The sequence below is a fragment of the Pygocentrus nattereri genome, chromosome 6 (genome assembly GCF_015220715.1).
Source record: "Pygocentrus nattereri isolate fPygNat1 chromosome 6, fPygNat1.pri, whole genome shotgun sequence".
NCBI classification, from domain to species: domain Eukaryota; kingdom Metazoa; phylum Chordata; class Actinopteri; order Characiformes; family Serrasalmidae; genus Pygocentrus; species Pygocentrus nattereri.
In genome coordinates, this window is record NC_051216.1 from 16,854,208 (window position 1) to 16,872,301 (window position 18,094).

General features: G+C 38.6%; 1 protein-coding gene across 1 annotated transcript; it reads right to left on the reverse strand.

The window, feature by feature from the left end:
- Window positions 1–46: 46 nt before the first annotated feature.
- On the reverse strand, window positions 47–17,003 carry usp37 (ubiquitin specific peptidase 37). The gene is made up of 24 exons (XM_017691617.2): window positions 16,884–17,003; window positions 15,313–15,576; window positions 14,072–14,237; window positions 13,810–13,904; window positions 13,605–13,720; window positions 12,428–12,505; window positions 11,519–11,607; window positions 11,332–11,425; window positions 11,008–11,163; window positions 10,795–10,926; window positions 10,560–10,683; window positions 10,160–10,365; window positions 8,180–8,297; window positions 7,895–7,974; window positions 7,641–7,805; window positions 4,218–4,265; window positions 3,991–4,123; window positions 3,636–3,852; window positions 3,213–3,373; window positions 2,972–3,032; window positions 2,757–2,872; window positions 2,459–2,528; window positions 2,100–2,238; window positions 47–1,372 (listed from the first exon to the last, which is right to left on the reverse strand). Exons 2-24 carry the CDS (start codon window positions 15,484–15,486, stop codon window positions 1,291–1,293), a joined length of 2,820 nt encoding a protein of 939 aa, XP_017547106.1. The 5' UTR covers window positions 15,487–15,576; window positions 16,884–17,003; the 3' UTR covers window positions 47–1,290.
- Between the last annotated feature and the right edge of the window lie 1,091 nt (window positions 17,004–18,094).

The following is an 18,094-nucleotide window of genomic DNA, read 5'->3' on the forward strand; positions in this document are numbered from 1 at the left end:
ATTTAACAATTATTTTTGATTTCAATAATTCAAGCAACTTGGCATTCCTGTTTTCTAAATAAATTTTATTTTTAAAATGCGCTTTAGGAATTCAAAGACTGAAACACTAAGCAACTGATAATTTTATACCACTGTTTCTTCAGAGAACTGTTCCTTAAAATACCATACAGAGTTTACTATTCAGCCCACTCTTGTTAATGCAGTCAGGAAAAAAAAGCAAAAACACAAGTGTAAATAAAAGTTCGAGGTTACTGAATATAACAGACAGTGGTTTACCCCCCCCCCCCAAAAAAAAAGTTGTAAAATAAATATTCACATCTTCTGGCCTCACAGGGAGCCAAAATCACACTGGAATAGCTTTTCTAAAGGTGTATGCATTGTTTCTGGCTTCGATCTGAAGAAAGATGTCCTACAAAAAAAGTGCAACATCCACAAAGTAAAGCTCTATACAGGTGGAAAGAAACGGTACTTTACTGGGTGTGTATGTTGATGACAAAGAAGCCTTCAAAAGTGTCCTTTAAAAAACAGAAAAGCTACATTAATCATTTAGCTTGTTAGATTATACTTATAAAATATGATTAAAATAACAATAAACAGTCAGTAAAGCCTTGAATATAAACTGGAACCCCTTCTCATCGCTATAGGACAGACATATAAAAGCCAACTGGCAAAGTAAATATTGCACCACATTTTCAGCTGCATATCAAAACAAGAAACAGATGCCCATACCACCCTTAAACATATAAGAATAAATCTTTATATTCAATAGATCATAAAGAATTTTGGAAAAGTTGAAAAAGAAACCGCTCAAGAGAGACAAACACTCCCTGACCCTCAGACATTTGCTCTGAATTTATTAATGCATAAAGGCTTCTGCTCCACCAAGGGACTTTATTTTATCAAAGGCAATATTCAGTAAATAGGAAGATTTGGAAAAATAGAAGAACAAATGTCTCAAGGCTGAATTTCATTTCCTTTAGAAACCCAGTATGTTGAGTTTGTTTTATTTCTTTTTTGTGTCTTTTCCCATAAACTGTCATATCTACACAAGCTTGAGGAACATCAATACTGAAGTCTACTCTAGAAACAATCAGTGACAATATTCACAACAGGGAAAAGGAGAAACGAAAAAAATAGAAAAAAAGAAAGTGCCTGAAGTAGGTGAGCGTGTGTGGACGGTGATCAGTAGTACTGGACAGAGATGTTCTACCCTAGACTCAGCTCACCCGTTCATCACCACAAGTATCACAATAGCGCCAGGCTGCAGGTCGGGCCTGAAAAAGCAGCCTCTTATAAAGGCTGCAGGACCGTGCGGCTGGCATCGCTGCTCCCTCCTGCCCTCTCCAGCTCTGACAGCTCCTCAAACACGTTCCTGAAGAGAGGACAGAGGTGGTCACATTTACATATAAATGCAGAATCAGTTTGAGCAGAGCTTTGGATTATGGTAATTCTTGGGAAACAATCATGTATGAATATATATTTGATGTATTTTTATCCTTTTTACAACAAACAGCTGTGCATATACTGTTAATCAGCTGTAAATGCCATTTTTAAATAACTCATATGCTAGTTTTTTTTTTTTTTTACTTGAATTGAATTTTTTATTCCCCGAGGTCCAGTTTTTGTGGGCTTATGTACCAATGAGACACATAATTCATTTTACATGACCATTTTCCAACCTCTTTTTATTCCTTACACTTAAACAGACTGTTTTTATATTACTTTGCCTTTATGATTGATATGTAAACAAACTTTGTTCTGATTGGCTGCCCTGTCTTGGTCTTTATTCAAAAAGCAGTTCAGGCTGAAACACTCCTCATAACTTCAGTCTGAATGTGCTGAGATAAAGTACCACAGGCTCAATAGACATTTCAATGGGGTGATTTACGTGACATTACAAAAACCACTGTATTTAAAACTGGCTATATCTATGCAGCTTAGTTTCAATATATGGACTTGGCAATGACTGTTTAAATTTGAACAACATCATGCTCATTTCTAAAAAGTGTGAAAAACAATTCTGTGATACAAGCAAGTACAATTACAGTTATCTTCTAATGGCATTATTGCTGAACAAACAGATGAGTTAAAAAACCTACTTGTGCATGTAAAAGAAAATGTATCCACTTCTGTCCCTGTCCCTCTGAACGGTGGACTCCTGGGTACGGGACACATCTAAATCATTGTAAGTTAGCCAGGACTGCTTCTTCATGTCATAAACATCACTTATGTAGTGACCTGAAAGAAAAAAAGAATGACCATTCTTAATGATGCTCAGGCTAAAAAGAGCACAGTCTGTAACATCATTTGAAGGTATAGATAAAGTGAGCATTCAGCAGATTTGTATGTGCACAAGCACCTACTTGTTTTCATTTTATGTTACTATTTTCAGAGCTTAGAATCCAAAAACAACACAAATGCACAGAAAGTGACTGAACTGGACACAAGTTATTCCTACCTGATGATGAGCTAGTGCCAATGTGACTGACCACACTGATGAGTCTGAAGGAGTTGGCGAGCTCTCCACTCTGCAGAGCAGATATTTAGAATATTTAATACGATTTACTTAGAATTTTGACAAAAGTATGCCAAAAACTAAAGCATGAAATAAAAAAAAAATTTTTTTTTAAAGGATTTATTTTAATTTTCACTATATTAATTTGTTCATACAGGCTACTGCCTTGTAATACCGTGGTTCAAAAGGGAAGGAGGCTATGACTAGATTATTGTAGTGTTTGAGAATGGCCTTTTTGTACCTCAGCATTTCTCTTCAGTTGCTCTGTCTCTGCTTCACTGTACTCCATGTCCAGTGCATCCTCATTACCCGAATCATCATCAGAACACATCAAATCAGGAAGGGAGTTGTTGAACTCTTGGAAAACCAAAAAGGTCAAAAAGGTAAGAAATACAACAGAAGAGAAAAAAACAAATTCACAATATAATTAATGCAATTAACTCTCCACCGCCCTACCTTGCAAGCTGAGCTCTGTTGCTCTCTTCAGATCGTCATCCTCCCTCATCTCCCTTGCCTCCTGTGCATGGATAGGATCTAAATATTAACCATTTCCTACATAAAACTGACTTATTGTGAATACAAATTCAATGCATAAGACCCACATGGATTTTACAGCTCCTAGATCATCTGCCATGTCAGTTATATTTTTAAAGTCAAAAACAAACTGGAGTGGCTGGAGAAAGTAAAAAGGCCATACATGTTCCTGTAAACTCTGCGCAAGGGCCTGTTGTAACTCCTGCTCTTCACGCTCCTGGTCCAAATTGTACTGCTGTACCCAGTCCAGCTCACCCTGAGACCCATCTGGAGTCTGATTCTCCTTATTCTCATCCATAGTCAGGTCCAAGGAGCCCAGCATATCTGAGTGTTACACAATGACATTTCAGCAGATCACAAACACAAATACATAATCAATCTGATTTTAATCCAAAGACTGAACATATTCACTGGATGAAAAACAGATGTGTTGTACATATTTTCAAAAACTGTCACTAAACAGCACTTTGTAAATACACACTTATACTTTAACATCTGATAAGCCTAAGAACAAGCAGTGCGATGTTCAAAAAGTATCAAAAACTACAAACTCAATACATATACTGTGCTGTGACACTTTTAGTACCTCCCGATTGTTTGTCTCCCTCCAGCATGTCCAAATGCTGAGTTAGCTCCTGAGCATCTGTGTCTCCAAAGCCTGTATCAGGGCTACTGGTTGGTTCATTATCATGGGGCCCAGAAAGACCGGTGTCATGGCGACTCATCTCGAGAACTGCAGCCAGCATTTCATCATCATTCATACCTGTAAATTCTGTGTGTTCCACTGCACCACTTTGCTGCACCTAAACAAGATGGAGAAAATTACTTGAATTATAAAAATTCCAATAAGGTAGAGATTCTCTACAATACTCTGACCTACAGGTAATAATTGTGTACCATCTCCCCAACGGATACCAAGTCAAAGACGAGTGCCAGCTCACCTCCTCTATTCTGTCATCATCTGGGAGGGATTCACCAAGCCGACGTTTGCAATTAACTTTCCGTGTTAGATCCTCTTCACTATCAGAGTCACCTAAGATACTGCCCGTGTTCTCAGACTTTATAGAACCTTTTCTGTAAATACAAAAACATTTACCATTTAATGCACCTGATACTCAAAAGGAATGTAAATGTAAGGAATGACAATGGTGTACACCTATTGCCTCACCGTAGCACTGAGGAGTTCACAGACTGGGACGTTTTCAGTGTTCTGGACCTGTAATGACAGGTTGCACATATAACATGTAAGAGACTTTCAGTTCTGATTTTAACATCCCCTTTTGCCCTTTCTGACCAATTTTCACAACCACAAGCAAATTTCCAAGCGCTTGACTGCAACAGACTATCCATAAAGATGATGTGGTGGCTTCAAAATGAGAGAACTCCTTATGTTTTTAAATTTTTTTATTTTTAAAACTGAAAATATTCACAGTCATGAGTAGCCTGAAATGATCAGTGATAATTAGGAGAGTGATTAAAGCAACAGCTCAAAATACTCTAATATATATATATATATATATATATATATATATATATATATATATATATATATATATATATATATACACACACACACACACACACACACACACACACACACACACACACATATATATATATATATATATATATATATATATATATATATATATATATATATATATATATATATATATATGTATGTATGTATGTATGTGTATATATATATATATATATATATATATATATATATATATATATATATATATATATATATATATATATATATATACACACACACACACACACACACACACACACACATACACATTATATATACAGTGGGGAGAACAAGTATTTGATACACTGCTGATTTTTCAGGTTTTCCCACTTGCAAATCATGTAGAAGACTGTAATTTTTATCATAGGTACTCTTCAACTGTGAGTGATGGAATCTAAAACAAAAATCCAGAAAAATACATTGTATGATTTTTAAATAATTAATTTCCATTTTATTGTGTGAAATAAGTATTTGATACACCAGAAAAAGAAACTTAATATTTGGTACAGAAACCTTTGTTTGCAATTACAGAGATGAGACGTTTCCTGTAGTTCTTGACAAGGTTTGCACACACTGCAGCAGGGATTTTGGCCCACTCCTCCATACAGATCTCCTCCAGAGCCTTCAGGTTTCGTGGCTGTCGCTGGGCCACACGGACTTTAAGCTCCCTCCAAAGATTTTCTATTGGATTCAGGTCTGGAGACTGGCTAGGCCACTCCAGGACCTTAAGATGTTTCCTACGGAGCCACTCTTTAGTTGCCCTGGCTGTGTGTTTTGGGTCGTTATCATGCTGGAAGACTCAGCCACGACCCATCTTCAGTGCTCTTACTGAGGGAAGGAGGTTGTTGGCCAAAATCTCACGATACATGGCCCCATCCATCCTTCCCACAATACGGTGCAGTCGTCCTGTCCCCTTTGCAGAAAAGCATCCCCAAAGAATGATGTTTCCACCGCCATGCTTCAGGGTTGGGATGGTGTTCTTGGGGTTGTACTCATCATTCTTCTTCCTCCAAATATGACGAGTGGAGTTTAAACGAAAAAGTTCTATTTTTGTCTCATCAGACCACATGACCTTCTCCCATTCCTCCTCTGGATCATTCAGATGGTCATTTGCAAACTTCAGACGGGCTTTGACATGTGTTGGCTTGAGGAAGGGCACCTTGCGTGCACTGCAGGATTTTAATCCTTGACGGCGTAGAGTGTTACTGATTGTTTTCTTTGAGACTGTGGTCCCAGCTCTATTCAGGTCATTGACCAGGTCCTGCCGTGTAGTTCTGGGCTCATTCCTCACCTTCCTCAAGATCATTGATGCTCCACGAGGTGAGATCTTGCATGGCGCCCCAGACCGAGGGAGATTTTCTGTTATTTTGCATTTCTTCCATTTTCTAATAATTGCACCAACAGTTGTTGCCTTCTCACCAAGCTGCTTGCCTATTGTCCTGTAGCCCATCCCAGCCTTGTGCAGGTCTACAATTTTATCCCTGATGTCCTTACACAGCTCTCTGGTCTTGGGCATTGTGGAGATGCTGGAGTCTGACTGATTGAGTGTGTGGACAGGTGTCTTTTATACAGGTAACGAGTTCAAACAGGTGCAGTTAATACAGGTAATGAGTGGAGAACAGGAGGGCTTCTTAAAGAAGAAGTAACATGTCTGTGAAAGCCAAAATTCTTACTGGTTGATAGATGATCAAATACTTATTTCACACAATAAAATGGAAATTAATTATTTAAAAATCATACAATGTATTTTTCTGGATTTTTGTTTTAGATTCCATCACTCACAGTTGAAGAGTACCTATGATAAAAATTACAGTCTTCTACATGCTTTGCAAGTGGGAAAACCTGAAAAATCAGCAGTGTATCAAATACTTGTTCTCCCCACTGTATATATATACATCATTCTTCTTCCTCCAAATATGACGAGTGGAGTTTAAACGAAAAAGTTCTATTTTTGTCTCATCAGACCACATGACCTTCTCCCATTCCTCCTCTGGATCATTCAGATGGTCATTTGCAAACTTCAGACGGGCTTTGACATGTGTTGGCTTGAGGAAGGGCACCTTGCGTGCACTGCAGGATTTTAATCCTTGACGGCGTAGAGTGTTACTGATTGTTTTCTTTGAGACTGTGGTCCCAGCTCTATTCAGGTCATTGACCAGGTCCTGCCGTGTAGTTCTGGGCTCATTCCTCACCTTCCTCAAGATCATTGATGCTCCACGAGGTGAGATCTTGCATGGCGCCCCAGACCGAGGGAGATTTTCTGTTATTTTGCATTTCTTCCATTTTCTAATAATTGCACCAACAGTTGTTGCCTTCTCACCAAGCTGCTTGCCTATTGTCCTGTAGCCCATCCCAGCCTTGTGCAGGTCTACAATTTTATCCCTGATGTCCTTACACAGCTCTCTGGTCTTGGGCATTGTGGAGATGCTGGAGTCTGACTGATTGAGTGTGTGGACAGGTGTCTTTTATACAGGTAACGAGTTCAAACAGGTGCAGTTAATACAGGTAATGAGTGGAGAACAGGAGGGCTTCTTAAAGAAGAAGTAACATGTCTGTGAAAGCCAAAATTCTTACTGGTTGATAGATGATCAAATACTTATTTCACACAATAAAATGGAAATTAATTATTTAAAAATCATACAATGTATTTTTCTGGATTTTTGTTTTAGATTCCATCACTCACAGTTGAAGAGTACCTATGATAAAAATTACAGTCTTCTACATGCTTTGCAAGTGGGAAAACCTGAAAAATCAGCAGTGTATCAAATACTTGTTCTCCCCACTGTATATATATATATATATATATATATATATATATATATATATATATATATATATATATATATATATATATATATATATATATACACATACATACACACGTATATATATATATATATATATATATATATATATATATATATATATATACATACATACACACACACACACACACACACACACACACACACACACACACACACACACACACACACACACACACAGAGACTGAGAGCCAGATGCTAGACTGAATGATGTACAGAGTCTTACAGGGCTGTCTGAGCATTCCAGCCTAGGCTGAGCGGGGGGCGTGTATTCTCTGTGCAGTGGGAGAGCAGGGTGAGGTATTTCGGGATCAGAACCTGCTGGCCTAACTTGCTGTTGAGAGACAACTGTGCATTGTAACTGTACCGTTTCAGATGAAGAATCAGCACCCTGAGAAACACAGACAAAAAGCTTACGTTGGATATTCTGGATTTGGCAGATGAAAAATAACACCATAAGAAATAAGTGTGACATACTACCTGGGAAGTCTGTTGAATTTGTGTGTGACAGTAGCAGCTTTCCCATTACACTTCTCACAAGAATATTCAATTTCTTCCATCTACAAAGAATCACCAAAACAAGTTAACACAGCTGGTTGAAACTAATAAATGGAACAAATCAACAATTTTCAGAAGTATTTGGATATGAAGACAGAACTCAAGTGTCCTGAAGAGTATAGAACTAAAAATGTCAGATGATAAAGTATTTAGGGCAATATTAGAATGTTTTGATGACAGAATGCATGCAACAGCACGTAAGCCTACCCTGAAAAAAAGATCCAGTGAGTCTTGGATGGATCTCAGAGGGAGAGTTTTCTTCCGGCGAGGCAGGTCAATGGAAAGGTCATTGAACTGTTCACGTTTTGTCACCACCTCTCCACAGCTAAGTTTCATGTGGACAGAACAATACAATACAGACAATGAAGACTTAGCTTGTGCACAGCATTAAGGGAAAATTATTCAAAAAAAAAAAAAAAAGTACAAAGAAAATTTCTAATACAAAACAATGCAACAGTTATGAACAAAACAGTGACAAACACGGATATTTGCAAACGTCAGTTGAAAATACTGTGTAAACAAAGTCCTTATAAGGACAAAAAAAAAAAACAGTAATAACATTTCAAGAATAAAAAGGGAACAGTTAAGGCAGTAGAAGAAAATAAAAATCTAATGAATCCTTCTACAGAAGGGACAGTAACCAATCAACCCATTTCATCTGCTTCTAAATGTTAAACATAACATTCCCACTTTTGAAATAGTTGTCAAATTTTCTGGACACAAACGCCAACACCAACATTTTGCCTAATTTCTTTTATTCTTACTAATTTACCATCTTTAAATATTTCAGATCATCCAATTTTAATATAAAAGACAACACAAGTAAACACAAAATGTAGCTTTTATATGACCATTTATTGAAGATGTATTCAAAACCTATAATAGCCATGTGAAAAAGTGCCCCATGAAACCTGCCACCATGGACAGCAACAACTGCAATTAAATATTTGCAATAACTTGCACATTACTGTGGAGAAATATTGGATCTCTCTTCTTTGCAGAATTTTTTTTATTTGACCACTTTGGAGGGTTTTTGAGCATGAACTGCCTGTTTAAGGTCTTGCCACAGTATTGCAATGGGAATCAAGTCAGGACTTTGACTCGGCCACTCCAAAATCTTCATTTTGTTTCTTCTGGACCGTTCAAAGGTGGACTTGCTTTGGTGCATTGGATCACTGTCTTGCTGCATAACCCAAATGTGATTGAGCTTTAGGTCACAAACTGACAGGAAAACATTCTCCTTTAGGATTTTCTGATAGAAAGCAGAATTCATGACTCCATTAATTACATCATCCAGGTCCTGCAGAAGCACAGCAGGCCCAGACCATTAAACTACCACCACCAGGGTCGACTGATGGTATGATTGCTGTTGATTGCAAAATGTAATTGGATCCATGTCTTCCATCTTTGACTACTCAGTCACCAGAATATTAACAGTCCTTAATTTTTTGCAAATGCAAGACAAGCCTGTGTGTTGTTTTTGGTCACCAGTAGCTTGGGCTTTGCAACGCTCCCATGAATGCCATTTTGCCCAGTGTCTCCTATTGTGGAATCATGCACATTGACCTTAACTGAGGCAACTGAAGCTTGTAGTTATTTAGATGTTGATCTGTAGTCTTCTGTGACCTCCTTGAAGAGTTGTCAATGCGCTCTTGGTGATATTTCAGTAGGCTGGCCACTCCTGGAAAAGTTCACCACTGTTGCAAGTTCTCTCCATTTGTGGGTAATGGCTCTCACTGTGGTTCACTGGAGTGCTGGGGCCTTAGCAATGGCTTTGTAACCCTTTCCAGATTGGTACATTTCAATCATTTTGTTTCACATATGTATCTAAATCTCTTTAGCCTCCTTCTAGACTGCTTCACATTGCCAGACAGGTTTAGAGTCGACATCAATCATGCCATGGTGTGGCTAGTGAAACTGAACCCTTCAGTCAATTAAAATCTTAACTGACTGATATGGTACAATTTTTCCTTCAATAAATAAAGTCATTTAAAAAGAGCACTGTTTACTTGGGTTACCATTGTCTAAACTTAAAAGCAGTTTGATGATCTGAAACATTTAAGTGTGACATACATGCAAAAAACAGGAGAAATTGGGAAGGGGCAAACACCAGATAAAAAGCAAGAAAACATCCAGAAACGCAGTTAACTAAGCAAACAATGGATATATAAACTAAAAACATCCCACCTTTTGCACGTGATTGTATGCTGCACTTCAAACTCCATGTTGACAGTAACAGGACAAGTGTATATGCGTGAGGTGTCCGGCTCCTCCGTTAGCCGTGTGCCATGAGGTTCATCCCAGGCCATGGGCTCACTCTTACAGCTCTTATTGACCTTCTCCACATCCTCTTTCAGCTGATCCAGACACTGGCTCAGGAACTCATGAGCATCCTGGGAGCAAAGTATTAACTTACTGAAGTGCAATAAGTCACATCCTTGCCCACTGTTCCTAAATGCATCTTAAAACAAAGGTAGCAATTCAAAACAATGATTATTTAGATGATTATTCTATTTAGAAAATAAATAGTGAGATTGAAGTGAGGCACTGAACAGTACATGAAGAATAACAGTGACGCTTCTCTTACATTTTGCATGTACCCAGAGAAACGCTCAGCTGTAGAAGAAATGGCATTCTTCACCCTCCTCAGCAAATCTTTCTTCACCTCTGGAGAGGAGATGTCTTTTTTGGCCAGTAGATGAGCAAAGCGCCTAATGGAGATTACCCATGACAGTTTATGTTACAAACCCTCGACATGAAGTGAAACAATAGTTATAGCATCCCCAAACCTTTTAGAAAACAAGACCGCAATGCCACAGTACCTCAGTAGGGCATTGAGGGGGACTCTCTTCCATGGGATGCCCTGTTTCAACAGGTCATTTGAAAAAGAGGGCAGGCTGAAAAGTGACTGCAGTATGGCATTCATGTAGCACGTGTTTCCCAAGTTGGAGAATCTAATTAAAGCACAGAAACTCATGTATCACTAGAATGAACTGAAAACACTGTGTGCAAGGTGAGCAAGGTGTAAAACTCACCCCTGCAGAGGAGGCTGAGCTTGAGATAAGGTGGAGGGTCTCTGTTTATTCCAGCCTCCATATTCCAGGGATGGGCGGACTTTTTTGAAGGGAGTGGAGTGGTTTGGTAGCATCAGGCTTCTTTTGGCAGAGGGGGACTGGCTTGTGCTGGTGGGCCTTTAATGGTAAAGGTCAGCTCGATATTAAAAGCTGAGCCCCTGCTCAGTGTATTTTTATGGTTATGCATCATGACAACACTTACTGAAACAATGCCTCAACTGTGAATGTTGGGAGTATACAAATGCAAACGTGAACTAGAATAAACAAATGTCACATGACAATTACCTGTCCAAGAACGAATGTGTTTGTGAGTAATCTTTAGTTCCTGTCCTGCTTCCATAGAAGGATGATGGTTGGAGGGGTGCAGATACCAGAGGAGCTGTTTGTGATGAAATCATATACAAAAGAATAAGTAAACAAAAAATCTAGAACAAATGATTCTGCAATGCTTCACACCTACATTAGTACCCACCTGAAGTCCTGTTCTCCTCTGATTGCTTCAACTTCTCTTTGCAACTGAGCATGTACTTCCTCGATGGGTCTGAAGTGGCCTTATTGTTGCTGGAGAAAAGAAACCTTGTTACAAATTTTTGGAGTATTCTAATCATCCCAGCAGTGTGTACAAGTTTAAAGACAAGACATACGTAATACCACATATAGAGGACAATGGAGGAACAGGAGACAAAGTACTATAAACAACTTTACCATAATTACTCATTTTGTTTGCTCAGCTTAAACAAATCAAAATAGGGCTGTAGGATACAAACATAAAATGCGATGTTCAATAAAACTGTTGGATGTCATACTGATATGATATGGGAAGTGTTTTTTTTTAAAGTGCATCTCTGACATTACCCAAGCACAGACTTGTTTTTGGATGTGTAATTAGAAATCTTACTAACCTCACACTACAGCAAAATAGAAAATTATAAAATGCCATTAGCTACTGTGCAATTTACAAAGAAATGAACTACTAACAGCTACTTACATCAGAACTACAAACAGACTTTTGTGCACTCAAAGTCATCATGTTTGTTTTGACAGTAGGAATTACTGAATCACACACTTAAAACAATACTGAGTGTGAACAATCCTAACGTTTGATGCATTTTTAATCTAATGGTCAAGTTAATCGCTTCCCTCATGGAACAGCAGGGTTCAATCCCAGCACAGAGAAGCACTCGTTAGCCTTCTAACAGTTTGTGTGGCAATTTTTTTTAGTCACTGACGCTGTAATATTGTGTTTATGGCAGAAACCCATATTACAATTATTAGCATTAAAAATGTGACTTATCATACAGCTTTCCTCAAGAAGTATGGAACCTTTCCACAGACACAATGGAAATGGTTATCTGTTATCTGACTTGAAAGTGCTGAATACCTAGAGGAGTCGTTCTCTTTGGGGTAGTCCTCAGTCATGTCGCTGTCTGAGCTCATTAGCCTCTTCCTCTTCTCGCTCCTGGAGAAAACACGCATCAGATCAGCTCAATCATATAAAGTCATGGTACTTTGTTTACAGCCTGTCAGGTTAAAAACAACTTGTTAAACTTAGTGAGGTAACTTGAAGGAGGGACTCAAAAAGAATAAAAAACAAAACAGTTTGCTTAAAGCAGAACTAATAATTGGATGCTGAGCTTCAACCACAACAAAGTGTTCATAATCTGGTTAGAACAGAATCAGAAACCAGTTAAGCCCTTTCTTTTACCATAAGGTTTACTGTTTATGAATCTACACGGTCCCCCAAAAAACAGTTATATCAAAGTGTCCATAATTATTTACCTACACACCAGTATTAAACATCAAGAGGTTTATTGAGCTAGCCACCTTTGTCAGTCACTGAGCTCTCAAGATACCATACATCATAGGTAAAATGATAAAAGCATGTGAGACATGCTGTTCATTCAAGAACCTCTGTATAACATAACTAATAAGCCAATTCAAACACTCGGGGCTAAACAGAGCCAGAGGCACGAGCAAAAGAAAATCTGAGCCAGTCTCCTAGGAAGTTTTTTCCTATGATTTTCAAAACACACTTTTCCCCACTAGGTCATGATATTAAGCTATGCTCTATTGCTGACAACTGTGAAGCCATCATCCTATCCAAACTCAACATCTTCCTGCAGTGATAGTTTTGCTATTGTTTTATGCCAAGTACACATCAAAAATGCACCCATACCTACAAAGTGTGCAACTGCCAATGATAGGCACAACTTTCCCTTAATATATAATAAATAACAAACCTAAAGCATGGCCAGCCAATTTACATTTTTCTGGACCGTTTATACTTAACTTTTCATGACAATTTTAAAAGTACATGTTTGCTTTGAAATTTTTACAAAAGAACAGTGAAACTACAGAATTTCAAAGCTGGAACACTTGCTAAAGAACTGAAAGTTTGAAATTGATCAACTGGACTACCCGGCTTGATGACGAATGACGCAGAGGGCATCATCATTTTCACTGGCCATAATATAACTGCAACACTTACAAAATTAAGATAAGGAAAACAAAAGTGCCGGTCTTGAAAAAAACACTATAGAACAGCTACATAAATTTACCTGTTCTCTGATAGTCCACTGCGTACTGGCGTTGAAGTGACTCGGCTGGGACTGGCCAGCGGCTTCCGTGGCATGCTCTCTTCTTTGCTGTCCAAGCTCGACCGTCTTTGTGTTGTCTTGAGAACATAAATCAACAAAGGTTAAAAACACCAGTGAATACAAGCATTTATTACCAAAAAACAAAGAGCCAGTAAAGACATCCCACCTGTTTTTCTGATGAAGATAAGACTGGATCATTCTGCGTTGATCGATTTCCAAGTACTAATCCAAAACTGGCACTTCCCTGGTTTGTCTTGAGAGCTGATGAAATGAATGATGATACTAATATTATTATGATATGATAATACATATATTATATGATATGATTAGATGATATTAATTAATAATTAATGAAAGAGAATGCTTTCAATGCATTTATTAGTTTGACTGTAGATTATTTTTAAACCGTATTAATCATTCAAACACACCTGTTTGCTTTCCCTGCTTAATTGCTTCAAGGTAGTCCTTCAATTTTTTTGCATCCATTATGGGTATTTTTTCAAAAATAACAACACTTGAGTCCTTCAGTGTTACTGACAAGCGGTTGTGACAGTGTGTCGGAGTCAAAACAACATTCTTCACATTGTGGTTCAACTGTAATGACAAACAAATAAATTATTATTAGCAGCGCATTCAAAGTGCATTTACAACACCCACCATCAAAGTTAATTAATATGTGCACATTCATCAGCTTCACCAGCCTTACATAATTGTTGTCTGATGAAAACAGGGCTGTCTGTGTCAAATAATGTCATTACCAATCAATTATTTTGATGATTAAATAAGTGAGTTTTTTTAATCAAGGTAAAAAAAAATTAAAAATGTATTTAACTGAATTATATCAAACCTTGCACAGCTTTTTAAAGATTATAAAATACCTTAACAGAAAAAAACTAAGCCTTTAAGGGGTCTGTAACATCAACTCTAAAGCATAAGTAAATACCTAAATTAATTATTATCTCCACTTTAACGTTTTTAAAACAATGACTGCACACAGCTATCACAAACACACAGTTTTTCATTTGCAAGACTTATGACTGACAAAAGGAGTCATAATCACTGGCAAAAGGGGTTAAACATGTCGAAACTGAAGACACAAGCTAGACTTGAATTATATCTTCTACATAAACATTAATCAGATACACCAAAATACACCCTATGTGAGAGAAACAGTAAATATATAAAAACAGTCTTGCAAAAAATGGGTGTCTATCAGGCTCTGCAAGAGAGACAAATAAGATCATTATCATGTAAACTAATCACTTCTAATTCTGATAAAAAAAGGAAATTCAAAAATTTAAAGTTTTTTTTTTACTGAATAATCCAGTTGAACTTTTTCTGATAGCCCTATAACAGCCCTACATTTCATGTTATCACATGTGAAGTGTCTAAACACACATGTCTACAAGTAAACAAGTGTGACAATGTGAATATGGCCACACTGTACCCCTGGATGTTACACCATGAAATCACTTGTGAAAAGGGTACAAACAAATAAACCTTGGGAGAAAGATCTCAAATGAAAAATAAAACCTGACATCACAAATGAAAACTGTGACAAATGTGTACAGTATCTATAATAAAACACCAAAATAAAAACAAAAACAAAAAACCCCACATATTTACATGTGATTATTTCTTGCAGGGGCAGTGTCAGGGATTTGCTTACCGGGAACTTTTTTGGAGCTCCACCACTGTTGAACTTCAGTACTAGATTTGATTTGTTGTCCCTCTCGTGGATCTCAAACATGCCCTCTTTCCATCTGCTCGTGCCCAGTTCCAGGCTGGTGAAGCGGATGCGGACAGCGCCACCGCTGGACATCTTGGGCACTACAGCAGCCATGAGTGCGTCGAACTGGACAAGGCGCTCAAATTTGGGGCTTTGAATGCGATCGAGGACGAACAGATGAGGCCAGTGTCCCTCACAAAAGCCCTAACAATGGAGAGACAGAGAGGACGGGGAAAGGCTTTTCAGCGACAAACACCACAGTCCAGTGCGATTCTTACGGCAATAAAACACAGTTCAAGTTACAATATACGACACACTGCGTGAGCAGGACATTAAAACAGGTGGCTGGTTGAGTTAACTGCTAGGTTAACTATACACATGCAGTGCACTGGGAGCATAACAACCAGCTTTCATCCGATATGTGGCTGAAGTTTAAACCCCTTCTTTACTGCGTTTTAAGTGCAATCGCCCGAAGAGCAACGACAATAACGAAACACATTCGTGTGTCTAACCCGACAAACGAGCTCACTTGAAGGTAAAACGGAGTCACTCTGACAAAACAACTGAAGAGCTAAACAGTGAAAATTGCTCAAATCTGCTGATTTTAAATGTCTGTCTCTTGCTTAGACGCTACTTTGGAGTGAAATATAAACATGAAACATGTCTACAGCTAAATGCCTCATCTTCAGCCTAGCTAGACGATAATGAACGTGTGTTTGTTTTTACACCACCTCCTGACCAGCCCACTAAGGCTCTCACAACAGATGCTTAACCTGGCTTTCAATTCGCCAGCCCTTTTTTCAGATTTTCCCGTTCCACCTTAAATGGTGCAGCAGTTAACTGTACATTCTGGCGCCAGAATTTGACTGCTGTGGGATTTAAGGTGGAACGGGGAAAATCTGAAAAAAGCTGCAGAATAAGAAGCTGACTTCAGCTTCGCAGCAAAAAAGTTAGCTCGTCCAGCCTGAGGTAACACTTAACACAGCGGCGAGAACACAGCTCATACTGCGTCTTATAAAACTGACAAATAAAGCAACAACCGGCAGCGTTTCGTTGGTAGTTACGGTTTACAAGTGAAACACAAACAAGACGGCGAGCTTTAAGAGCGCTCAGGTCAAATAGCTGGCGCTGGCTAGCTGGCTAACTAACTTGATTACATAGCCAAGTAACATCTTTGCTAGCTGTAGAGACCCGAGAAGTACGATGCTCCTGGACAAATACGCAGGCAGTAATGAAAATAAAATAGGAGAAATACACTCTACTGAACTGCCCTGTAAAAAACAATAGCTGTAGTAGATGCCAGGCTGCGCTCCACACATTCCCTCGTCTCCTGTTCAGGGCGCTAACTGACCAATCATAAGTCTCACGGCTCCATCGGCGCTGTAGCGGTTAGCACGGAGCTACAGCGGCTCAGGCCGGAGACGCAGCCTCCTCGCTGCGCTGCTCCACACACTCATTTCTTATGCGAGTAAAACACCGCCAGCTTTCTGATAAAACAGCGGCCCCTGTACCTTATTCCAGGCTTGAAGGCGGACACGTTTTCAGCAGCAGGTTATCTCTCCCGTGCAGTCTCTGGGTGACGGAGATGGAGAGCTGCCGGCATGCGGCGCGCTGCGGTGATGGCGGGAACGAAAAACTCAGAGGAAATGGGAGGCGAGAACCAGCGCCAGTCGCGCGAGATTTTGCCATGTTTTGACGCGAATACCTGAGAGAATGTCGTGTGTGAGCTTTTCGGCCCAGGACTCAGCAGAGCAGACTTTACCGCCGATAGCCTCGCTAAACCGCTGCGCTGGGGTGGTAAAATAAAAAAAGTATCTTACATAATAGTGAAATAAAGAAAATAACGTAGGCATATCCATCCACCTATCCCCCCTGCTATCTTTGGGAACAATTTGACCCAATTTAATATTTAAAGACTCTAAATAAATTATTAACATCATTTTTGTGCAAAGAAACAAGGTACCAGAGATAAACGTAGGTGACAATGTTCATTATGATCGTTTTATGGAGGTTTAAATGTATTTCTTTCGGCCAGTCCCTCCATCCATCCATCCATCCATCCATCCATCCATCCATCCATCCATCCATCCATCCATCTATCTATCTATCTATCTATCTATCTATCTATCTATCTATCTATCTATCTATGTGTTCACCTCTTTGTCTGAAACTCTATCCCTGTCAAGCTAACTAAAGTTTCATTTTGTCAATAAAGAATTTTCTTGAACAGCAGTCGATCAAATGTAATAAGTTAAGGTTTTGAATTGTCCCAGATCCTTAAACAAAAGCACATCGTATGGAGGTGTATAATTTCAGTTTAGTACAGGGTGTGAACATCCACAGGGTGTATATTCTGTTTAATGACTCAGTGGTTTTGCTGCAAGTAAAAAAATGTATGACTTATGAATGCTTGCTTATGTACTTTTGTAAGTCTTACATCCATAAAATAGGGCTGGCAAAATCTTCCAATTTGACTACATGAAAAATATGTAGGGTAGTAAGTAATATGTAAGCATGTAAGTCCTATAGACCTAAAATAGTCTAGCCAACAGCAATATGTGTAAATAGGATGTAGAATTCAAGTCTGTCTGTGGAGTCCACCACCTTTGATGGTCTAAAGGTATTATTATTTTTTTTTTTTGTTTTTTTTTTTTCAGAAAATAACAGTGACCCCAGTAAAATGCACTAATGAGAAAGGTTTCACTGCTATTTAATAGGGATC